Source organism: Hydra vulgaris, chromosome 06 (genome assembly GCF_038396675.1).
Source record: "Hydra vulgaris chromosome 06, alternate assembly HydraT2T_AEP".
Classification (NCBI taxonomy): domain Eukaryota; kingdom Metazoa; phylum Cnidaria; class Hydrozoa; order Anthoathecata; family Hydridae; genus Hydra; species Hydra vulgaris.
Window position 1 is genome coordinate 2,144,872 of NC_088925.1, and position 27,232 is coordinate 2,172,103.

A 27,232-nucleotide genomic window follows, 5' to 3' on the forward strand; every position below is an offset into this window, starting at 1 on the left:
AGTTTTAGATCACCTTCCAACCATACCATGAAACCTACCCATATCATTATGCCTTTTACCTACACCATTAAGCACCACAAAGGAAAAAGTTTTCTCAACCATTAAATGTAACATTTAAAAAGAAAACTGTTTTTTTTTTCATTAACTTTTTGTTAAATATATGTTTTAGGGGGATTTTCTCTTTTAAACCTAACATCACTTGGAAATGAGTACCGTAGATTCAATAAAAAGAATATTGGTAAGTTGGTTACTGTTTTCATTACAAACGATGATGATGATGATGATTATGATGAAAATTATGATGATGATTATGCTGATGATAATGATGATGATGATGATGATGATGATGATGATGATGATGATGATGATGATGATGATGATGATGATGATGATGATGATGATGATGATGATGATGATGATGATGATGATGATGATGATGATGATGATGTTGATGATGATGATGATGATGATGATGATGATGATGATGATGATGATGATGATGATGATGATGATGATGATGATGATGATGATGATGATGAATATGGGAATAGCTTCTTTAAATAAAAGAAGGTATCATAGTTCTTTAAAAAACATTAAATGAAGCATCAATTTTTGAAAAATATCAATTTTTTTTTTTTTAGTAAATATATATTGAATTTATTTGAATCAGTTTTCATATTTTTATTCATATCAGTATTTATATATTTGAATATAGATAAGTTGAATGGTTGAGAAGGTTGAATGTAAACATGCGAAAAATAGATGCGTTAATGCCTAAGTACATGTCTAGGCCAAGCATCTGATTATTGGAAAAGTTACAAATTTCAGCATAGTACCCATTAACACTAAATCAATAATCTGAAAATATAACAGTCAAAACTTAAATTAGTCTCACAAAAACCAAGCAGATCTGCTGATTTTTGTAAATAGCAAGATTTAAGGATGAAAAGTTATTTTAAATACTATGAATGTTTGTATTTAATTTTTTATTTTATTCATTTCCATATGGCTCTAGAGGGACCACTACAGTAGTGTGAGTAGGGTACTCTGAATTTTTTATTTAGTTTTTTTCGTTTTATTTGGAACATTCTCTTTACCCTAAACTCCAAAACAAGAATTTTGTTATTACAAAATTAAAAAAACTTCTTTTAAATACAGTACTACCACATTTTACTGTGAAATTATTTTCAGGAAACAAATTAACTTTTCAATACTTTTTTAAATGACAACTTATTAAATGATAAAATTAATTGGGTTAATAAAGTTTTTAAGGAACATTTATCATTTATGGAGTATGCATAGAGTTAGATCAATTGTTTAAATCTTTCAAATAAAATGTTTCTTGACAGTGCCATTACCAGAAATTTACATTTAGAAAGAAAAAAAAATGTTGTTTAATTAATTAAGGATAATTTTCCTAGTATTCTAAGTTATTATTATATAACATGTATTGAATTAATACTCTCTTTGTTCTATAACGCTCTCCTTTATCTCAAGACTGCACTCTTTTTGATGTCAAATTGACTAAGCCCTTTCTCTTTACCCTTCAGCGAATATTGTTGTTGTTGGTAACTTACTGATATACTGATCATCATTATGGATTTTGATCTTCTAATTTTACTGCTGATTTGTTAACGGCAATAACTGATATGTTTTATCGTGTATTAGATAGATACGGAGAGGTTAAGACTATTGCTCTTGACATTTATAAAGCCTTTGATAAAGTTTGGCATGCTGGTCTTCTCCATAAGCTCTTATCTTATGGTATATCAGGTAACATCTTTAAGATTATTGAATCCTTCTTTACCAATCCTAGTATAAAAGTTGTCTTCCATGGACATCATGCTTCTTTTTATCCTGTAACTTTAGAGGTTTCTCAAGGTTCTATCCTTGGCCCTATACTTTTTTAAATTTACATTTACTATCTCTCAGAAATTCTCACATCTATATCACATCTATATCACATCTATATCATATTTATCACACGATGCTACCATTTATTCTTGTCTTGATAAGAAACCAACACTCTCTGATTGCTTGAATGGGGCATTTGATCTTGAAAAGGATTTTGCTTCCGCTACAGCGGAAGCAAAATTCTTTTCAAGATCAAATGCCCCATGGGGTTCACAGTGGCTGCAGAACTTTAATTCATATAAAATCCAATTTTTTTCAGCCAATTGTTATTGCAATAGTCTAGATATTTCTATATTTATGAACGGTAATGTACTTGATGAGTCATCTATCCATCATCTTCTTAGATTAACACTTATTTCCGATCTTTTTTGGAAAGCGTATATCAAATGCATTGCAAAATTAGTATCTGCTTAGGTTGCATCTTTTTATCGTGCTCGACACTTTCTCACTCCAGATTCTTTTCTTTATCTCTATAAATCCCAAATCCGTCCTTGTATGGAGTTCTGCTGCCATATCTGGGGCGGATCTTCTAATGATGTCCTTTCTCTTTTTGTCAAGGTGCAAAAACGCATTGTAAACATAAATAAACATGGTCCATTGTTGGACCTGCTCTAGCAGCCAACCTCTAACTATCATCACATCATTATAATGTTGCTTCTCTTTCTCTTTTCTACAAATACTTTAATGGCTACTACTCTAAAGAGCTAGTGTCTCCTTAGCCATCTACTAAAATTCATTCTTGTGTTACTTGTCATTCAATTAAGTCTCATCCTTTAACTGTGACTGTTCCTAAGTGCTTTAAAAATTCTTATTCATCTAGTTTTTTTCCTCTAACATCAAATAAGATAAACAACGTTCAAATAAGATGAAGGAAGCAAATTTCTTTGAAATTCGCTTCCTTAATCTTGTTTGAATGTTTCTTATAATTTGCAACCCTTTAAGTTGTCTGTTAATCGTTATCTTGGTCTATAAACTTCATCTTTTCTCTTCCAATAACTTCCAACTCTATAAAAAAAAAGGCATTAATAGAGGCTGCCACTTTACTACTTTACTATAGCTGATACTATAAAAAAGAAAAAAAAGAAAACCTGGTTAATGAACAACAACCATCTAGAAGATGTTTTTTGTTTCAAACAAATGATTTCAACATGTAATTTTAAATTGGATCCAACAAGTTCCATAGTTTATATATTTTAAATGTTGTGCAAAGATAAATTGGCGTTTTTTTACATGGTAAAAGTAATGTTGAGAGAGAATTTTCAAGTTAACAGGGGTGATTTGTAAGTTCTCAAATTCTGTGAACTCTATGGCATGGTTTAAAATCAAGAAGTTTCATGAATTTGCTATTTTGTAATATTCTGCAAAATTGTCAAACTAGTTTACCACAGATACTGACTAGATGGAAAAGCAAACTTAATGTTAAAGAAAGTTATAAAATAACTACTATCATTCCCTTCTCTGATTTTACATATTATTATTAAACTCAATGTTAAAGAAAGTTAATAATGTTAACTGAAATTTTAAGAGAATGCATTAAAAAGAAAAAGACTTCAAATATATAGATTGTTTAACAGCGTGAATATAACAGAGGCGCTAATGCCTATGAAATTTTAGATTTTGTACAATCTCATATTTACAGAGTTCATAGTTACTCATAGTTACTTTTTCATGTATCATTTCTATTTTAAATGTTTCTAGTTTATATTGTGTTTTAATTGTATATTGTATTGTGGTTTATATTGTGGTTTATATTGTGCTTTATTTGTAATTTATATTGTGTTTTAATTCTAGCTTATGTTTATTTTTTTATGCTTTAATTCATTGTTATATTTTATTTTGTTATTATTATTATTAGTTTTTTTAAGTATCCAAATTTCAATACAAAAATGACCTTCATTTTTAATTTTTTAAAGATAGAAGCTTTTTAGAAATTAAAAAAATAAAAAGAATTGAACTTTAGCGTGTTCCTAAAAGTCACTTGTCACTCTATATCTCTTTGTTTTATACTTTTATAGTGAATTACTATAACTTAAACCACTATCATTTATACTTTATTATCATTTCTTTCTTGAGTTTTATTTGTTTATTATTACAGTTAACTACAACTGTTAATTGTTTCATCGACTCATCAATAAAGCATCATCTGCAGAAAAAACAGTCTAGAGAACAACTATGGTGGAGTGAAAATTTTTTTAGGGAAAACTTCCAAAATGAAAATGAACGATTTTTATTTTGACTCTTTAAAACTATGAAAAATTTATCTACTATAAATTAAGTATTTGACAATTTAGCATAATATTTAAAATGAAAAGGTTTGTAGGTTTAAACCTTTTGAAAGCTGATAGAAGATATAATTTACTCAAGTGAAATGCCTAATGCTTTTTTTTTAATTGAAAAAGTTGATTAAACACAGCTAAGGGATTGTCCATAAAATACGCAACACTAAATTTATTTTAAAAACTGAAGTAGAAGATCTTAAGCTCTTTTACGCAGCGATTTTTATTCAACTTAATGTGTTAGTTTAATTTTTCATTTAACTTAAGGCCCTATGAAGGAAAAATTTTGATCTCTTTTGTTTTCTGACTTAAAACCAGACTGCTTTTTGTTAGTAAACACAATGCTTTACATCTTATCAAAAACACATGAAATCATTGCATTTTAAACCTATTGGATGATTAAACTATTTTAAGCCATTATACAAACCACATTCTATAAGAACTAGTTATATGAAGAACATTCAAGTGGATTCAACCATTCTAGTGTTATAATAAACATGGTGTTGCTAAAATATTTTCCAGAAGCATTATGTTTATTTTACTTGAAGTCTACCAGCCTTTTAATTTAAACTCTGCTTTATTGTTCAGAAACAGGTGACAGGAATAGTGTTGAAAAATGGAGTTTAGAATAGTTTTGAATATATTCGAAACAATAGTGTCAAAAACAAAAAAAAGGGAATAGTGTCGCAAATGAATTTAATGAATAATGTCAAAAACAAAAAAAAGGAATAGTATCGCAAATGAATTTAATGAGTAGTGTTGAAAACAAAAAAAAAGGAACAGTGTCGCAACTAGTTAATTTGAGCAATTGTTTACACTTTTTGCTTATCTTTAAAGCTTTTACATAAAAAAAAAGAATAATAAAAGAAAGGATTGCTACTAAACTTCAGACCCTCAGTCGATGTAGCGGCACTTCTTTGTGGCAGCCTATAAGATAGTTGGTGTATGTTCTGAAGCCGCCAGCAGCAGGCTATTTCAGTATGGCATCAGACATATCTAAACACACATTTATAGTTAATATTATTATTTTATTTTTGTTACTATTCATTAAGGGTCATTCCGTGTCAAATCAATTCAAAAATTTTTGGCACTATGTCATCTCAGACATCTCAGACAGATGATTTTTGTAACACAAGCTAATATTAGTGAAAAAAAACTTCACTCCAAATTTTAGTGTCTGATTCCTTATGGTTTCAGAAATATCGATACTCAGTCCCATCTTTTTTTTTATTATTTTTTTTAGCGCTATTTATTTTTTAAGCTAATTATTTAACACAATTAGCTTTAACTTATGAAATACTTGCTTAATATTGTTGAAAATTTTTTAGGGAGAGGAACTCAAAGATGATACCTAAAACACTAAAAAATATAAGCTTTTCTATGAAAATTTAATTTCAAAATGGTGTAACACTTTTTATAAATTTTTTGATGCCCGTACAAAAAGAAGTATATCTTAAGATGCCTAAAAGATATTGTTCTGAAAATTTTTTCTATGGTTCTATATATAACAAACTCTTTATTACAAAAAAACTGCACAGGTTTTGTTTTTTGAATGTGATTTATTTGCATTGAAAGTTTTATAAAAAAGTTTAGAAAAATTGTTATTTAATAATGAAAAATAAGTTATACATATTTTTTTTGTATTAAAAAGATTTTTGAATCTCAGGTACAGTTCTGATGTATAAACATGTTTGCATTTTACATTAAAGACCTTCACTTTAAACAAATTTAATGAAGGATTTTCTATTTACAACATTATATTAGGGATATGAATCCGCAATGTATTAATGTTTTGCAATGTAAGAATGTTTTTGTAACTTATTTATTAGTATAAATGAAGCTACTTATGATTTTTGTTAGACTTACTAGCTTAGATTGGTCTGTTGTCTTCCATTGTTTGTAATCTATACAATAACCATCATATTCATCAATATCTTTTTGAGAGTAGAACTCATTTTCATGATAATGTCTTAATATAAAATCTTCTGGACACAAAGGGCAGCAATGTATTATGCAACTCTTGTTAGCCCTACTACAAATAAGCCTATCAATAAGTTCATGGTAAGCCTTTGATAATTCAACTGCACTAATCATTAACTTAACATTTTGATGGTAGGACAAACAGTATGTGTGATCACACATACTCCCAAAAAATTAAATTAATAACCATCTACACTAAGATCACAAGATGAGACACCCAAACTCAAATTAGTCTCACAAAAAGCAAGTAGGTCTGGTGAACTTTCCAAAAGATAAGACTCAACAGAATAAAAGTTACTTCTAAGACCACGAATATTAGTGAATGAAAGGTTTAGAGAAATTGGTAATGATGATGGTTTTTTGTGTATGGTTTTTGATACTTTAGTCATTTTTAAATTTGTTGAAGAACTTGACTCAAAGCATAGATAATACTCAGTACACCATTTAATAGCCCAAGCAATTGCCTCATTACTATTAATAATTCCTAATCCATAACAAAGGGCTCCAAATAAGGCCTTGGCAATGCACACCAAAAGTACGAACAGGGACACCATCCATGCACAACATGGCACTGTTAGTACTCTGATATTTTACAGCTGTTGATGGAATCAGCCTCTCTGAGAGCTACCACAGAGTCCAGTAAACCTGACTGCCAGCTGGCCTCAAACCCATAAAACTGAGTTTTAGAGCCTTTTTACCCTCATTAGGAGATAAAAGAATGAGTTGCCTAGTCATAAAAACAGAGACACAAGCAAAACTCATGCATGGAGTCAAGAAGATCCAGCATTGAATATCCTAAACTGAAAACAATGTATTATAAATACATCTGTGCCAGCCTAATAGATGAAGAAGGGGTTCGGGGCTTGTCAACAGATAGGAACTGTTTACCACTTAAGTCTTTGTCTAGGAGGCCTTCTACAAGACAGTAGCCGGATGCGTTTGACATCTGCCCAAGATGAGTATTTTTATTGAGACACCATCTCTAGCCTTTACAAAACCAAGAGTCCCAAAGCAAGGGGTGTTTTAAGTCGGAGTTGGCTTCTTCTTGACTTTACCTAAAAAAGCGTATCTTACAAGACAGCAGAACATGTAGTAGGTTGTACTGGGATTCATGTTACCAGTAGCAGGATAACATGATCTGACAAATTTATATCAGGATAACTAGTTTTAAACATCTTTATACTAGGATAACTGGTTTTCAACTTAGCATACAGTAAATACACATACATGTATATGTGATATTTGCTTTCGTCTATTTTTTCAGGGAAAGATAAAATACCACTTTTCAGCAGCAGATTGCGTGATAATTGCACCATATAATTAATAAAATTAAATTCTTTTTCTATACATTTGTTGGAACCAGCAGTAAATGAATTTTCTGATTCCATTTAAAAGTTAACATTTTTCCTTTAATTTTTCCTAAAAGTGCATCCATATCATTTGCTTTTCATTTAACTTAGTCATATAACTTATTGAAGGAATCTTCTTGGCTTAACTGATCAGAATCTTTATTTAAGGTCCTTGCAATACTTAACTTTACTGTTTTTTGAACATGTAATGATTTTTTTTTACCCAGAGCAACTCTTGAGTGACTATTTACAGCATGCGTTTTGAGAGGACTTATGTTCATAGCCATAAAAAAAGAATTGAGATTTAAGAAGTTCATTATCTTCATCTTCATAAAGTTGCTAGTCGGTTCTCCTGGTCCATCATCGTTAGATGACATCAATTTAATTATACATTATGGACATATCTTTTCTCCAGGAAAAACATTAATACCAATGTTTTACAATTCCCTAGCAAGTTGTTTATCAATTTCTTTACATCCTTCTAAAAACATAAGTTATAATTACTACTTCAGTGAGTATTTTGCAAAAAAATCTACTATATATAATTACAATAAAGTTTCATGGTTAAGTAATAATACCTTTTCCTTTTTTTCCATTGTGCGAATTAAATGGACAAAATATGTGGATCGTGGAGTAATGTTTAAAGTAAACATATTCATGGAAGCAAACCATTGCATTTTCATCCTTTTCAATGCCAGAACGACTAATTATTGAGTCTTTTTCTACATCATTGAGACTTAAAATTTTCTTGATATCATTGGATTTCACTTCATTTTTGATATTTTGATTTTCACATCATTTTTGATATCATTGGATGTCTGTTTGTGACAATTTTATTTATTTATTAATCCAATTAAACATCTTTCTTTATCATTAATATTTTTATATTACTTTTAAGTTTTTTAAGAAATAATTTTACAATAATTATTTGAAGATCGTGAAATGCAAACAAGTTTATATATTAGTACCTGAGATTCTAAAATCTTTTTAAAAAAATATAAAAAAAGAAATGTATATATATATATATTTTTTTTTTCATTATTAGATAACAATTTTTCTTATTTTTTTATAAAACTTTCAATGCAAATAAATCAGATTCAAAAAAGAAAACCTTATAACAAAATGTTTTTTTGTAATAAGGAGTTTGTCACATATAGAACCATCGAAAAAATTTTCAGAATAATATTTTTTAGGCATCTCAAGATATGCTCCTTTTTGTACGGGGCATCAACAAATTTATAAAAGGTGTTACACCATTTTCAAGTTGAATTTTCATAGAGAAGCTTAAATTTTTTAGTGTTTCAGGTATCATTTTTGAGTTCTTCAAAAATGATACCTGAAACCTGAAAAAAACCTGAAAAAAATAATCGAAAAAGAGATTGGGACTCAGAAGAAGTCAGAACTAAAATTTGGAGTGAAGTTTTTTTTGATTAATTTAAGTTTGTATACCAAAAATCATCAAAATCTAAGATGGCATGGTGTCAAGCATAAATTGAATTGAGCTGGAATGAGTCTTAAACTCCTTTATGATTATTCTTTTTTCTATTTTCGACACTATTCATTGAATTCTTTTCTGACACTACTCCTTTTTTTTTGTTTTCAACACTGTTCCGATTTATTATTTGTGACGCAATTTCTTTTTTTGTTTTTGACACTATTCATTTAACTCCATTGCGACATTATTCCTTTTTTATTTTCGACACTATTCATTTAACTCCATTGCGATATTATTCCTTTTTTATTTTCGACACTATTCATTAAATTCATTTGCGACATTACATTTGCGTCAGAATAAGGATATTTTTTTATTCGACAATTAATAATGCGACAATTTGCGACACTATTCCTTTTTCACATTTCCGTCACATTTCCTTAAAAACCTCTTGATGTCTGTTATGCTTTTTTTTAATAAAAATTTATAACCATTTATTTATAAACGTGTTTATAAATAAATAAAAATAATCAGAAACAACATATTTTAAAACAAATAAAGATAAATACATGCAACATATTGAAATATAAACAACCTAAATTAAAATAATTAGAAACAATCTTATATAAATACATAAAACACTATAATTAAATAGTTTTAGTTATTATAAAGTTGAACTGTATTATTTTCAGATCATATTTAAAACTCTCTCAATATCGGCTTTTTATTTTTTTCATTTTGTTTTTTAGAACAGCTTTATACCTCTACGCTGATACCAAAAATTTTACATACTAACTCGTGTGTAATACTTAGAGAAAATGACTTTCGAACCTTTTTTTGTCATTCAACAGCAAATGTAAGCGACATGGATTTCACTACTCAAGAAGGATTAAGTTTTAGAGATTTTCATAAAAATTGGAAAAATGTACATTCCTACCAGTTGTCCTGTGGCATTTTAGTACTATTCTCTCCTGTTAAATTATGTCAGCATCGTTCATTTTTCAAGTGTTATGTGAAATACAATGAAACCTATTCTCATGTAAAGACTGCAGCAATTAAATATGTTATGGATCCATGTAAGTTATCTTGTTAGTTGAGTAAATTTCATTTTATTATAAGTAAGCATAGAAAAAAATATGTTTTAAAAGCATCAGTACCTGTGTGTTTCTGTGCCCAAAATTCTTTTTAAAAAAAAGTGTGCTTTTGTGTGCACAAATTTGTTTTAAAAATAACGTGTGAGCAAGTAAATCAACCTTTTTATGATTCTAAAAAGAAGAAGAAAAGAAAGAAGCAAATAGCTTGTAAGTATGTAATATTCTTAACAAAGGTATTATTAGTTAATGCTGATGAGATAAAGCGCCAGGCAATATCTATGACAGTATTATAAACACAAATAATAATTCAATTTATTAAACATATTAATAACACAGATAATAATTCAATAGTTTCTTAAAATTCTATAATAAAATGGTTAAATATATGGGTTATTGCATCAAAAATTAAAATTTAGTATGCATTTAGCTGCAAAATGATTTTGAAGTTTATTTGAAAAACTTAGTTTTCAAAAGTTTGGGATTAGGGCCAACATCTGAAGCTACATCACTTTTATTTTAAACGTTTTGAGATACACTACCCACCCAGTAACAAGAACAATAGGATTGTAAAATGTTTGTACTTTCTTTCAGTTAATCTTTCAATATCAAGATCAAATGATGATGGCAAAACAATAAATATAACTTGTGCGTATGCAAATTTTAAAACACCTTCTTTCCTTAACATTACATTTTCACATAATGGTTACAGATTAATAAATGATAGTAGAAGTTTTCAAATAAATCCAATCATATCTTTGTATAACAGTGGAAGAGATCGATTTAGTTTGCAAAGAACATTATCTATTTTGAATCCTAAAATTTTTAACAACACTTTAAGTTGCATCTTGTTTGATGACAAATGTGGGATAGTGGCACGTCAGAACTTTTCCTATTTACAAGGTAGTTTGTTTTGTTTTTTGACATTTTTTTTTTTTAGAACACATTAATTTAATTTTGCTTGCTTATTTTTTTATCTTTTAATTCTTTAGTTGAGTTGAATTTTTTTCAAACACTTTTTATTTTAATACAATTTATTTAGTTATTGTGATTCGGTTTTTTTTGTTTTGAAGATTTTATTAGAATAAGTGAAATTAATTTTAACTTTACTTTAGATAAGCGTAATTTAGTTAAGATTACAAAGGTTGGTTCAACATTTTTATTAGATCATATATGGGTAGCTTTAATTGGATTTATGTTATTGTTGCTTTTATTCCCTAAAATAAAGTCAAAACTGCACGAAATGTATAAATGCTCATTAAAAAGAGTGCCAGGGAAAATTCTGGAGAATTCAATTGCAATTGTCAATAATGATAAAAATGGTATGTATGCTATAAGTTGGTCAATTTTATCAGAATTACAATTTTATGAAGTTATATTAGTTTTATATTTAATCTTATCAATTTTGAAATATTCAAAATTAATATTAATTTTATTATAATGATTAAAAAAATTTTGTGAAAAAAACAAATATTGCACGATTAGTTACATTATATCAAATGAACTTGGATCAATAACTGATTTTATATAATAAAATAATTATCTAATTATATAATTTAAATTTAAAAATAACATTTAAAAAGTTTGAAGAGAGTATGTTACATTTAGAAAAAGAAATGTATCTTATACCTTCAATAACGAATGTTGAGCAAAACATGACATGTTTCGAGCAGAACATAAATACAGAGCAGAAAAACAACGATGTCTTTATATCATACAGTTCCCAGAATCGTGAGTGGGTAAAAAATACTCTTCTATTTGAACTGGAAAAACGAAATATAAGAGTTTGCATAGATTTTAGAGATTTTGTTGTAGGGGAATACATTTCAAAAAATATTTTAGATGGTATGCATAACAGTCGAAAAACTATTGTTGTTATCTCTTCGGATTATTTAAAGAGCTATTATTGCATAGAAGAACTTCAAACAGCTTCACAAGGTCATTCTGTTATTTCCATAATGATTGAAAAGTGCAAACTACCTCATTATTTAAAGCAGCAACTCTCAAAAAATCAAGTTTTTAAATGGGAAGATAATGAGAGATTCTGGGAGAACCTTGTTCTTGCTGTTCGCTCATAACAAATGCATATATATATATATATATATTTGCATCAATTAACAATATTTAAATATATATTTGCATCAATTAACAATATTTTCATCAGTTAAAAATATTTAAGCATCTCGCCACTTAATTATTAAAAAAATATATATATATATATATATATATATATATATATATATATATATATATATATATATATATATATATATATATATATATGTATATATATATATATATATATATATATATATATATATATATATATATATATATATATATATATATATATATATATATATATATATATATATATATTAGACCAGTTCAAAAAAAATATTTTTTTAATAATTAAGTGGCGAGATGTTTAAATATTGTTAATTGATGAAAAAAAGTAAATCATTAAAGTTTCAAAGCATTATTCCAATATTTAGTAACAGCTCAATTAAGTTTACTTTTCAATTGGGTCCTAAACTTAAAAAAAAAAAAGTTCCTTTAAAGAAGGTCAATCTGGTACTCAAAAGAAGCAAAATAATATATTAATTTCAAAAGTAATAATTGTTTTTATCATTATTATCATTTTTTTTGAAATTTTTCATATAATTTCGCTACTTTTAAGACCCAACATGACATACTTTTGAAAAAACCTCTTTTTTCAAAATAGTAGGAACCTGTTAAAAAGTAAAGTTAATTGAGCTGTCCCTAAAACACATTATTTAAGCTTGCAATTTTGAACTAATTTTCCTGACCACAAACTACATCAAATCAAAGGGTAGCCCAAATAAAGTTCAAAAAAATTTTTTTTTATATACAATTTTGAAATGGTCTAATATATATATATATATATACATATATATATATATATATATATATATATATATATATATATATATATATATATATATATATATAGTGATATATATATATATATATATATATATATATATATATATATATATATATATATATATATATATATATATATATATATTAATTGCTTAAAACTATGATTTTATACCTAAAAATTATAAAATTTTATTTTCACAAGTTTGTTTTACAATGTTTTTTACATTATTATTACAATATGTTAAATTTTGCTTCTTTTAAATACCTACTTTTAAAAGACTGTTTTTTTCCAACATATTAGGAACCCGTTAAACATTAAAAGGTCTGGCTTCACACCTAAAATAAGTTTTTATTTAAAAAAAATTTTCAACTCAGTGTTATTTCATTATATATAAAAAAAATTAAAAGGGTCCCTGTAAACGATTTAAAAAAATATTGATTTTTAAGGTCACCCTAATGTATATAGGGGTAGATTGAGATTTTTTGATATTTGTATTTAGTAACTTTTATTTAAGTTCTTTGTATCTTCATACTAATTTCATAAGAAGAACGGAACGAGGCGAAGATAAAAACTAAACATTACCCGCTTACATACGGGGGAGAAAAATCGGTTATTTAAATTACAATGTTAAAAATACTAGGCTAGAAAAGGTTTTATTAAAGGATTCAAAATTTAATTGAAAAACTATGTTTTTAGAAATTATTAATTTAAAAAAAAAACTTTTTTGTCGCAAAACCAATTTTTCTGATTATTTAGCCCGGTGACATTAACTTTTAGTGTATTTTTGTTGCCATGTTCATAATAAACGTGAGTTTTAGCAAATCCATCTCGCATGGCAAAAGCATGAACAAAATGTTTTTTATTAATAATATATAAAATAATTATACATGACGAATCTGATCACAATAGATCAGCGAATTATCGCTATAATTAAACCATGGTATATTTATATATTACTGGTTACTTACTGAATTTTGTTTTTCTAAAAAAAATCGAAACCAATTTTAAAGCCGTTTTTATAAATGGATTTTATATTTTATAAACTACACTTTTTTTATTAAAAGTTTTGTAAAGTTTTGTTAGAAACCTAAATTTAAGTAAACTTATGAGATATTAAAGTATAAGAAAATATGAAGCGCGTTTGATTTGAAAGTGTTTTTAAAATATTGTTTTTTAATGGATTTTAAAGTTATTTAATTAGTTGATTTTGCTGTTGATTAATATGCCAATTAGACAAATTAACGACAACCTTAGATGCCGACGGTCTAGTGAGTAACGTCAAGTTTAGATGGATACAACGTTATCTGCAAGAAGTGCTTTATCGCGCTATCACTCATATTTACACAGTTAGAAAAAGTTACTTGCAATATACTCTAAAAGACTGTAATTGAGCTCTTTTCGTTAATGGCGCTTTTTTTTTTCTTATTTACTTCCATGTAGAAGTAATGTTATCTTATCTTCATTTACCAAAAACGTCAGAAAGATGGTCTAAACCGTGTCAAGCAAAGTATAGCTATAAAACCTAATGTCGTTGATTAATTCCGCTGTCAGTTAGACCAAAGATGATTTTGATCTATTTGAGTTCTCAGATTAAAAAAAAGTTTTTCAAGACTTCATATTAGCCATCTTATTTTTTGAGCAACTTAAAACATAAAATTAAGCATTAATTAACTTTTTTGGCCTCCAGAATAAAAAGTAGCAGTTTTTTTATAAATGTTTTAACTTTAAATAAAATAATAGTTAACTTAATAAATGTTTCAGCTCTTACCATAAATCTATTCAATGAATAAACTTTCCTTCATCTTAAATTTATTGGACCTCGAATCCAATATCGAGTAAGAGTCATTATTATAATTATAAAAACAATTGTTGTAAGCATGTAGTTGTTTTGTATATGTGGCGAGATCTTCTCACCACCTCAAAAAACGAATGATCGAACACTACAGGAGAGACAAAATCTCTCCATGCTAACAATAACTATTTTAATAATTATAACTAGCTGAGTTCAAAAGCAAAAAGCTTAACATGTGCACCTTTTCCACGTAGATGTGTGCTACATCTACAATGTGCACCTTTTCCACGTAGATGTGTGCTACATCTACAATCTGCACCTTTTCCACGTAGAGCTTATAAGAGACTTATGATTAGGTTTGTTTTTCTGCTAAATACATTTCATTGATAGCTCAGTGATTAAGTGCGATGTCATCAGTTTTTTTTTTTTTTTTTTTTTGGGGGGGGGGGGGGGGTGTTTAAGACTTCTCCTCAGCGTAATAAATTTTGAAATTTTTTTAATCTTGCTTATATATTTATAGCAAAAAAGATTTCTAAAATTTAAAATAAAATTTTGAAGTTTTCTTATTTTATAGATATATTATACGCCATTATTCCGTTTTATGCCTGCAAACTCAACATATGCTAAAGGCGTTTACAGACGTTTGTACGCAACACTATACAAATAGAACTAAGAAGATCTTAGACCAGTAAAACATAGTCATAAAAAAAAGTTTAATTCTCATGATAATGATTAAAAACTAAAGAATAATAGTCTCTGCTAAAAAAACGCTTATCCAAAAAAGTTTTGCGCTGGTACTAATCATTTCGCGGATAAGATTGTATTTATTACAATAGCAATAAATAAATAATTTTTGTTTTTATTAGAATATATCGCATAAAAATATATTTCATATATCTTTTAGGAGTTTTCCAAAAAAAATTTAAATAAAATATTGTTTTTCTAAATTTTTTTTTGCCACAAAGTGACGTCACCTACGCAAAAAAATTGTGGTTTCAACGATTTACGAAAAAGCCTCGTGTATCATTTTTAAAGGTCCAAGAAGTAGATGACGTAATTTTAGCAATTTGAAGAAAGGGACAAATTTAAAATTTGAGTTTCAAATTTTCCACTTGGAAGTCAATATGTTTCGTGTTTTTTCAATCTTGTCAATTTTTTTTAAATATAATAACATACCTACAAAAAATTAAAACAAAACAGCTTGAGCAAAAAAGACTTGTAATTATTAGAAAAGTTTACTTACATTACATACGATCCTGAATAAAACTTTATAAAGGTGGATTTTTTACAATTTATAAACAAAATACATAAAAAAATTACATAATTGTTTAAACAAATATATAAATATTATATATTGTTTATATAGAGATGGTTAGGCGCCATCTCTGCATTTACAACAAAGTTTAAAAAACATTAGCTTTTATATTAAAAAACGATTTATATAATGTTTCTTTGCAAACACCAATAAACTATATTTAAAATCTTTAAGTGCACTGATCTGCGATTACTTTTAATTTTTTTGGTTTAGTGACTTTAGTTGAGAGCATTTAAATTTTGCGTCAAATTATCTCATTTCAACATATTCGTTGTATCATTTATATTGCAGCCGTTTTTCAAAACACCTTTAGGTAAAAACAACCAATTTTGACTTTTTCTTTACATATTTTCAAAGAGTTCTAAAAAAAATCATAAAAATTATTCGTTTCAAAAAACGTTTTACAAAGAGTTTCTCCTAATAATTTTCTTATTTAGTTGCGTTTTTCTCGGAATACGTAATAAGCATATTAAGGCGTTTTAAAAAACAGCTGCAGCATATATTTGTAGTTAAAAAAATAAATAAAGCAAATAAAACTTATAATTGTCAAAAGAAAGTTTTAGATTTTTTTCAAGCTACGTGCATTTTTTTTTTTTTGCCTCCACAGCTGCACCTTCTGGAGTAGAAGGACTGTCTTATTAAATTTTTTCTTTATTAAGTTTCAGACAACTTTTTTTTCAGACCATCCGCAGCTTATCAGGACTAATTACCTGAGCGCATTAATAACATAAGTATCTCAATCATGACACATACGCAACAAACTTTTTCTCCCGGTGTTTTGATGTTTTTAGAAATTTTAGCTTATTTAAAATCTTATCGTTTTTTAAAGTGTATAACATTGTTACATATACTTGTATATAATCTCCACAATACTTCAAAAGTATTTTGTATTTTAAAATAATCGAAAAAAAATTTAGAAAAAGAAGTCTCCAGTGGTAACCACGGCTTACTTGTTAAGAAGATCGGCGCGCTATCCACTCGTCACGCTGGCACGTTGTACTGATTTTTTTAACGGAAAAAATGTTGTAGATCAAAATTAAGGAGAATTTGACGCAATGCAATTTTCTAGTGAGAATCAAACTGCAAAACTTGATAAATGTTTCCGTATGTTTTAACATTACTTAATTTGAAGTTTATGTCCTTTAGATATTTGCATACACGTTCGTTCACGTTTTCTTATAAAACAAAGTGGTGCGACTCTTTCTCGCCAGTACCTCGGTTGCAATGGCTGCCAAGGGTTCTGTGTCAAACACGCTCGAATGAGCACTACAATTATTAAGTTCAGCAATAATGTATAGAAATAATGACTGTTTCTCGATATGGGATTCCAGGCCTTTAATAAATTTGAGCTTAAAATTAAGGAAATTTTGTTCATTGAATGGAAAAATCCAGATATAAACAAACAGTTAAACCATTAAAAAAAATCAATTTTCACATAATAGTTATCATTTTATTAGTAGTTAACCTTTTGTTAAATAATTTAGTAACATTTTTATTGTATTTTTTGCTATTGCCTATTTTTTATATTTTATTACCGTAGAATATATATACTTGTATATGATGTAATTGTATTAAGTTAAATGTTACAGTGTTCCGTGACGTCAAGAGATTTGTAATTTAAGTGCGTATATATTTGATAACTGTAGTTAATTTGTTTGTACGGTTTTGTATGTAATTGTTAACGTGTTTATATGGTTAATATGAAATTGTAAATATGTTTATGTGGGATATGGTAATATTCGAGGTATGTGATTTAGTATAAATTGTGAATATAATTTTGTAAGAGACAAGTTCTCATTGAGTAAACAAAAGAAAACATCTTGACTTAATGTTATATTTCTGCGAGAAAACTACAAGTTAACCGGGCCATGATTTGAAGTATGAAATTATTCGATATGTTTGAAACGTATGATGGAACTTCAGATGCTGCGGTGTGGATGCAAAGAACCAAAGCAATAGCTGAAATGCAGAACAAAAAGCCGGAGCTACTATTTCCAATTCTTCTTAGAAAAACTGCGTATTCGGTTTATGACGCTTTAATCATTAATAAGCTAGATGCAATGGAAGTCAAGCAATTGCTTCTAGCAGCGTTATCATTGGATGTTTACAGTGCATATGAGTTTTTTACAAAACGAAATTTACATGATGGAGAGAGAGAGTTGATGCGTTTTTGGCTGATTTGAAACGATTGGGTTATCTTGCGAAATTGTCTGAAGAGACAGTACGTTTGGCATTTTCTGTGGGATTGCCCGAGTTTTTATCATTATAATTTCGAGCAACAAAGAACCCAATTGATATTATATTACCCAAAGTCATAACTGCTTTGAACCGCGTGAAGATAGATGGCAGTAATGCTATTGGCGCTTTGTCTCAACATCAAGCTACAAAAAATCCTTTAGTGTGTTATAAGTGCCAAGGGTTACACCACAATTTAAAGAACTGTTTAATTGCAAAGAAAATGTCTCAGAAGACATTTTTTCAATGTTTTAAATGTGGTAACGAAGGATATATGGCTTCACAATGCTTAAAGATGCAGGGAAACGAGTGCAGGAGCGAGAGACCTGCGCAACCTCGCTTCGGAATCAGCGTTTTATGTATTATTCGCTTAAAAGTTAATGGTATGGTAGCAACAGCTATAGTATACATAATTCATTATAATTTCATATCTGAAAATCAGAATAAAAGGTTAAACTCTACAGCGGTGGTAACTTTTGAAGCTAAAGTTTATCAATGTATTGGATCTGCAACTGTGAATGTTGAGGTTGATGATATCAAAATATTTGACGAAGTTATTTTGGTGGATTTCCGACCTTTTTGAATTCATATGAATATTAGTTAAATTATTGGGAGGAGTTTTCATTTCCTCGTCAGGAACAGCAAGGTTTGAGTTCAGCTATTGCGAACTGGGAGTTTTAAACAAAGATGAAGGAAACAAAATTGAAATTAAAAAAAAAGATCGTGAAACATTTTTGATGGTATTTAATAAAGAGTCAAATGGAAATGGAGAGACGGAGATGAACCCAATCGACTGTTTAACAAAGTTGCCCAGTACGCGGAACCAAAACATGCTGAAACAAAATATGAAAACGAAATTCAGGATTGGATCAAGCGGAAATGTTTATTTAAGCATGACGAAAACGTAATGGGGCCGCCCAAAGGACAAATTCTTTTAATGGGTGTGAATCATAGAAAGAAAGATAATAAAGTCCGGCCTGTTTTGGATTTTGGAAGAGAAGCTAACAACTGCATCGAGGCGTATACAAGAGATGTAGATGTGTGTATTGATAAATTGAGAGAATGGAGAAGAATAGGGAACAAACTAGCAATTATGGATATAAGCAAGTCTTATCTCTAGCTGAAAACTGAGGAACACCTTTGGCCGTTCCAAACGGAGGTATTTCACAACAAGAGATATTGTTTAACACGACTTTGAATGTTTCGCTGATGATCATGAAATCCGTTGTGAACGTCATCATTGATTAAGACTAGTTGGTTAAGAAAGATGACATATTTATTAATGAGAACGTGGTGAGTCTCGATTATGTCAAGAGACATTTTGGAAAATATGATTTGGAGAGCAAAGATGGTGAACAGATTGAAAATAATGGGGACCGTGTGTTGGGATTATGTGTTCGCAAAGCTGGTAACAAAATGACGTGGTCAAGAGAAAATCAAGTTGAAGAAATCCCTAAAAAGTTGACCAGTAGAGTAGTGATTTCAGTTTGCGGACAGTTGGTGGGTCATTTACCTGGGTGTGGTTGGTTACGAGTTGTTTGTAGTCTTTTGAAACAAAGAGTTGTCAATTTGACGAAGGGCTGGGACAATTAAATTTGTGATGAAAATATGAAATGTGTCGAGAAGTTTATGATGAGGTTGAAAGTTGCGAGCCATCATGTTGGGATTGGAATGTGGATGGCAATGAGGGAAAGGTATGGGCTGATGCAAGTTCTTTAGCTATGAGTGTAATAGTTCAAATTGGTAATACAGTTGTGGGTGATGCTACATGGCTGCAAAAAGAAATGTTGGACGTTCATTCAAACATGGCAGAGTTAGACAAGTAGCTTTAAAGAAAATTGGGAAAGATTAGCCATGGATATTACGCATTATAGAACTGAAAAATTTCTGAGTCTTACCGATTGTGAACCTTCAAGATACGCTTTGTGGCGACAACTGCCGAGTTCATGCGGAAGTGTTTCCGTAGTTTAAATTCTCTGTCTTATCTTTTGTGAACGAGAAGGGCCATTCAAAATATTAACACTTAATGAGGCAACATTTAAGACTGAAAAAATGAGAAGTTTCCTTGACAGTTGGAGAGCGCTTATCACGTTTCGGGCCGCTGATTGCCCGAAATTGTGGAAATAACCATTGTACAATAAAAAGAATAGCTGAGCAATCTAAAATATTATTTCCAGAACAAGTATACTGGTACGACGGCTCTGTCGACATAAATGACGTACGACCGATGGAGAAAACATATAGTTATCGAATTGGTATCAAGGGATTAAGAAAAAGAAATCTTCTAGCAAAAAATGGGACAAACAAAATATTTGGAGCAGGTAAGAAAGTTTGGTTGAAGCCACCCAATGCAGAGTGCCATACCAATGAAAATCAGCGACAGTATCCAAGACGTGTCGGAACAAATTGTTGAAGTGAATGGGGCTTAGAGCCACGTGAAACATATTATATCTCAATGTTAGATTCAGCCCTTATGCGTTCCGGACGTGAAAAGAGATATGGGCAATAATTGCAAAGAAGTTATTGTAAACAATAAGGACCATGTTAAAGGAATTGCTGACATGAACGAAGTGCAAAGAAGTGCTCGAGAGCAATACATGCCGAAACTAGTTATATTAAGTTAAATGTTTCAGTGTTCCGTGACGTCAAGTGGTTTGTAATTAAAGTGCGTATATATTTGATAATTTTTGGTAATATGTTTGCACAGTTTTGTATGTAATTGATGTGTTTATATGGTTAATGTAAAATTGTAAATATTTTTATGTGAGTTGTAATGGTAATAATTGAGGTATGTGATTTAGTATAAATTATGATTATAATTTTGTAAGAGACAAGTTCTCATTGAGTAAACAAAAGAAAACATCTTGATTTAATGTTATATTTCTGCAAGAAGACTACATACGCAGCCGTATTTATTGAATTCTCCCATATTTTAACGTATAACAAGAAAATGACTTCCAAAGATTATATATATATATATATATATATATATATATATATATATATATATATATATATATATATATATATATACATATACACATATATATATATGCATATATATATATATATATATATATATATATATATATATATATATATATATATAAATAATCTTTGAAAGTCATTTTCTTGTTATACGTTAAAATATGGGAGAATTCAATAAATACGGCTGCGTATGTATTTAAATATATATATATTTTTAATAATATATAACTATTTCACTAAATAATTATATATTATTACAAATATATATATATTAAAAAAAAGTTTATACGCAGCTGTATTTATTGAAATCTACCCATATATATATATACACTGGCGAGCAAAAAAAAGTGAACAGCGACTGCTTTGGCATAAAATGAAAGAGCTCTGGACAGAAACTCATACAAGCTTGTTTATTTTTGTTCGTACTATCAAAGAATTTACGTTTATCTTTCAAAGAAAACATAAATAAACTTCTAAACATTAGATATGAATACAGTGAACGTTGTCAGCAAAATCTGTAGTTGATATTAGAGCGTGGGTGAAATAGGACGTATTATCGCTATATTATTATTATAAAAAATAAAAAGAAAAAAATGTCTCCAAATAAAAGGTAATTTTTTTTTATTTTATTTTGGTTATTATTTATGCCTCTAACTTATTTAAAATGAAAAATCCCCTTTAATTTTGATGCTATTGGATTCTTATGAAAAAAAAATATATTCATTTAGAATACATAGTTTATCATTAAATAAATATTTTCTTCATATATTACTCTAAAAATATTATCATTTTTCTTTCACAGAGGACCTCATTTAACAATGGAACAAACAAGAATCATTGTTGGAATGAGTGCGTCCGGTAAATCGATACGCCAAATTATTCAAATTATGAAAGCTCAAGGTGTAAACATTATTTTGATGGAGTTCACAAGATACTTTCACGTCAGAAAAACAATAAAACAACAGCTAGAAAAAAAGGTTCTGGCAGACCAAGAAAAATGACGGAAAGAGATTGTCACAAGTTAAAATTGAATGTTTTAAAAAATCAAAAAACCACTATGACGCATATCGCAGAAACTTTTACGTGTTCTGATGATAAAAAGGTTAGCCGATGGACAATTTCGAGGCGTTTTAAAGATCAGGGGTTCAAAATACACCCACGTAAAAAAGTACCTCTTCTTACAGCACGCCATAAAAAGGCAAGGTTAGCTTGGCTAAAATATGATAAAAACACAGACTGGACAAAAATATTATGGTCAGATGAATCACGATTTTGTTTGCATTCAGATCGTCCACAGATGTGCATTAGACGTAAGAACGAACAATTAAATCCAGATTGTATTCACCAAACGGTAAAGGGTAATCTTGGAATTATGGTTTGGGGTTGTTTTTCTGCCAAAGGTGTGAGCAGATTGCATAGAGTCGAAGATGGATTACGAATAAATTCCAATAAATACATTAGTATTCTACAAAAGTCTTTGCTGCCCACACTGGAAGAATTAGAAGAGGATGAAATTAAATTTCAACATGACAATGCTCTTTGCCATACGTCTAAACAAGTTAAAAAATGGCTCAAGGATAACAATATCTTCCTTTTTGAAAATTGGCCTGCCCAAAGTCCAGACCTTAATCCCATTGAAAATTTGTGGGACTATATGGATAAAGAGGTCCATAAAAATAATATTTCATCTTTGGATGATCTTTGGGCAGCCATAAAACAAGTTTGGGTTACGATACCTGACCGTTTGATAGCAAATTTAATTGAGTCGATGCCGCGTCGATTAAATAAAGTGATGAAAAATGGTGGTGGCCACACAAAATATTAATTTTTTTTTCAAAATGAGTCGTATAAATGTGTATGTATATGTATTTAACATAAGCGATATGTTATATTTTATGTATTATATTTTTAATTGATTAATAATACATAATTTACTGAAAAATTGTACTGTTCACTTTTTTTTGCTCGCCAGTGTATATATATATATATATATATATATATATATATATATATATATATATATATATATATATCTTTAAAAGTCATTCCTTGTTATACGATATGTTTATAAATATATAAATTGATTTTAATAAAAAAGGCAGCGTATAACTATTTTTAAAATATTTTAGATATAATAATATTTTTTACGATATTTTAGAAACACATATAAGCATAGGATATTTTTTGAAAGAAGAAAAGCGAAGCTTGATTCTTATATTATTTTTAAGTACGGTTGCCTAACTTTTTTATGAATTTTTTTGCTGACAATTTTCCATGAAAATTTAATCGATGTTCTCACATTAGTTTCGTATCGAAAAAATGTTGAGCTCGCTTTTTTTATTATTTATTCTACTTTCAACATGTATTTTCTTTTTACCTGCCAAATTTCAGCCAAAAAAAAATGGGAGCAGATATATAACTAAGTGCAGCACTTTTGGAACCTAATTTCTGTTTTTATGAATTTTTTTTTGGTAACATCGAACTATAAAAATTCGGGGGCGGATAGGGGGGCCGTTTTTAGAAAAACAATTTTTTTTTCTGCATTATTTTAATTTTTAGATAACAGTAAAAATGAAAAAAAAAGAGTTTCAAAAATATATAGATTCTTTAACAGATAGTAAGCAAATTTTTTTTCGTAATTATATTATTGCTAACTATTTTTAAAACAATAACATAAATGTAAAAACCTTACTCTTTTTGTTTATGTTGGTAAGATAACTTTAAGTACAAAAAGATTAAGGTATTACTAATACATTTTTAATAATACAGTTTTAATATAATACTATTAGGTTAAAACTGTTTTAATTGATAGATAAAAGTATCGTTTCACAGATTCATTAAAACACCGTATAAGTATAAAAATTTGTTAATGCACAGATAAGTATTAATAACACTTATTTGTGTATTAACAAAATACTTTGTTAAGAATAAATTATTTTATGATTCGTATAATTTGCTTCTTTTCTTTTAATTTCTATGAAGTCTACAAATCGAATTTATATTGATTTATTCTTAACAAACATTTTTTAGTGTTTTGTTTAAAAATGATATAAAAAATGCACTCAGCTTCTTTTATCAGTTTTCTGTTGTTTACTACTAAATCCTTTAAGTATTATTTAAATAATTATACAAACATGTCTAATATTTGCTTCTTGTTTAGATCCTAGCACTATCATTATAGATTTCTTGAGATTTCGTAAGTATAGTTCCCATAACATTTTTGCATTAACTTAATGTTTCTAAAGTTTTTTTAAATATAAGATATAAATATTAGTGTCTATACCTTTTTCTTGATGTATACTAATTTATATATGTTTATCGTTTACATGAGTATATACCCAATCTTAATGTTAGCTTCTTGTTTATATACATATAATCTTTATATTTTAATTTTTTGGTTGTTATTTTTTGAACTTACTTTTGACAATTACAAGGTGTTATATTTTATTGTACAATTTTTTTGTTACCTCTAGTTGAATCGACAAGGTCTACCATTGGTAAGTTTGTATATTATAACTTTTGTTATGAACCATAGTAACAAAAGTTTAAACATGTGTGTCTAGGTTTAACTCATATTTTGTTTAACTCTCTTTTCATAACTTGCTATAGTTAGTAATTTTCAAAACCATTAATTTTTATTCTGTTAATATATTTAATGCTAAACTTATTTTTTTTTTTGTGGTGTCTTACTCCTTTTTTAACTTTAGAACCATCTTCATCTGGTACAGTTGGTAAGTTCTAAAAACATGTTATGCATTCCTTATCAAATGCAACATTTATTTTTTATAACAATCTTTTGACCTTAGTTCCAACTTTAACTGCAACAAGTGATAAGTTTAAAAACTATTACTTTTTAATATGTGTATGCATTTCTCAACAATTGCAATATTCATTTTCTATTAAAACTTTTTAACCTCAGGAACATCCTCATCTGCTACAATTGGTATATTTTAATACTTTACTTTTTAATATGTGTATGTATTTTTCATCAATTCCAATATTTGTTTTTTATTACAACTTTTTTACCTTAGTTTTATTGTTGTCTGCATCAAGTGGTATGTTTTAATAGTATTACTTTTTCATATGTGTATCCATTTTTCATCATTTGCTTTATTAATTTTTTATTGCAACTTTTTAACCTTAGGACCATCTTCATCTGGTACGATTGGTAAGTTTTAAAATCTTTTCTTTCTATTTGTGTATGCCTTTTTTTGTCAATTGCTATATTTTTCTTTTTTAAAACTTTTTTTACCTTAGTTTCATCGTCCTCTGCATCAAGTGGTATGTCTAAATAAAATTACTTGTTAAATATGCGTATCCATTATTCATCATTTGCTATATTAATTTTTTATTACAACTTTTTAACCTTAGGACCGTGTGCATCTTCTACGATTGATAAGTTTTAAAAATTTTACCTTCTAATTGTGAATGCATTTTTCATCAATTGCAACTTTTTTTATTACAACTTTTTAACCTTAGTTTCATGTTCATCTGCAACAACTGGTATGTCTAAAAACTATTACTTTTTAATGTGTGCGCATTTCTCAGCAATTGCAATATCTTTAAATGACAACTTTTTCTACCTTTAGTTCCACCTGCTAAACCTTCTGCTGGTAAATTTATCTATTAAAAATGTATCTGAATGGTTTTCAAATTTTTATTATTCCTATTAATATACACTGTTCAATACATTTATATTGTGTTCTCGTTTAAATTCTCATAAAAGGCAAATCACAAGCAGTATTTAAATTTTTACTATTATAAATTTGTTTACCTATCAGTGATTTATTAGTCAATAATTTTATATATTTAGAATTTTATATATATTAGAATTTGTATTAAGTGTTACATGATGCCATTTGTTACTAATATAACTATTATTTATTTGCTTTTAGAGCTTACATATGAAGCCTACAGGGCTTACAGGATCCAACATCCTGGACCCACCAGCAACAGGTCATATTTGCGTTGGATCCGGTTTGGGGGCAAAGATGATCCTCTTTTTAGATGGCCCTATTATTCCCCAACCAGGAGTGCTGGGGACAGCAGCAGAGATACTGCAAGTGGTCGTGGCAGAATAGGTCGACACAGGCGGAATGGTGGCAGCCATTATGTTAACTTCAATATAAACAATTAAAAAGTTAGCATGATGCCACCATTCCTTTATATTTCTTTAATAATATACAATATTAGTTAATTTGTTTTCCTTATTGTCCCAATTTTTACATTAAATTATTCTTGGTATTTTTTTATTTTTACCTAAGTTTTATGCCTAAATAATTATAAAAAAGAATTTTAATAATTAACAAGTGTAGTAGTAGCAATAAATATTTTGCATGTTTTCAATGTTGTTTGTGATAAAATAAATTTAAAAGTGGTACCTATAGATAATTACCACTTTCAAATGCAAATAAAGTATCATAAGAATTTTATAGCCTATATTGAATGCAAGTTCTAATTTATGAGTATCATTTTAAATGTTAAGTGTTATTAAATGTGTAGTCTTTAGCGTACTTCTATAGTTTTTTTATTTTAGTTGATTTAAAATGTTTATTTGACTTTTGTAAAAATTAATTTATCTTAAAATGGTTGGGTTTATATTTACAGTTCCTAAAAACTTGATTTGCATTATTCAGATTTAAATATTAGTTGGACCATAGTTGAACAAGTACTTGTTTGTATTAGGTATGTATGATATTTTGTAAGTATATTCTTTTAAAAAATTTTATTTCATGTTGTATTTTCAATTGTTAACAATTTATAATATATTAGTGCATTACTTTTCAAGAAATTTAATTAAAATTAAAATATATCAACTCTTCAATTGTACTCTTTTGAAGGAATTATGGGTCCAAAAAATAGGGGATGTGTGTTTACGGATGCAGTGAAACATTATTTAGCTGGAAACTTCAATTTGCGCAATGAAATATTTACACACTGTAAAAATGGACA

At 28.1% G+C, this 27,232-nt stretch overlaps 1 protein-coding gene and 1 long non-coding RNA gene across 3 annotated transcripts in view; both read left to right on the forward strand.

Annotated features, from left to right (window-relative positions):
• trr-1 (Toll-receptor-related 1) overlaps nt 1-12,242 on the forward strand; it is a 56,318-nt gene extending 44,076 nt beyond the window's left edge. For both annotated transcript variants that reach the window (XM_065798944.1, XM_065798945.1), the window contains exons 5-9: nt 170-238; nt 9,701-10,027; nt 10,637-10,945; nt 11,158-11,364; nt 11,651-12,242. In XM_065798944.1, the coding sequence (XP_065655016.1) occupies nt 170-238; nt 9,701-10,027; nt 10,637-10,945; nt 11,158-11,364; nt 11,651-12,120 (1,382 nt within the window). In that variant the 3' untranslated portion in view covers nt 12,121-12,242. The remainder of the gene's footprint in view (nt 1-169; nt 239-9,700; nt 10,028-10,636; nt 10,946-11,157; nt 11,365-11,650) is intronic.
• A 12,134-nt stretch (nt 12,243-24,376) lies between these two features.
• Nucleotides 24,377-25,335, forward strand: LOC136081578 (uncharacterized). The gene is made up of 3 exons (XR_010638915.1): nt 24,377-24,476; nt 24,754-24,777; nt 24,988-25,335. It is a non-coding gene; the product is annotated as an uncharacterized LOC136081578 (long non-coding RNA).
• Nucleotides 25,336-27,232: the final 1,897 nt, after the last annotated feature.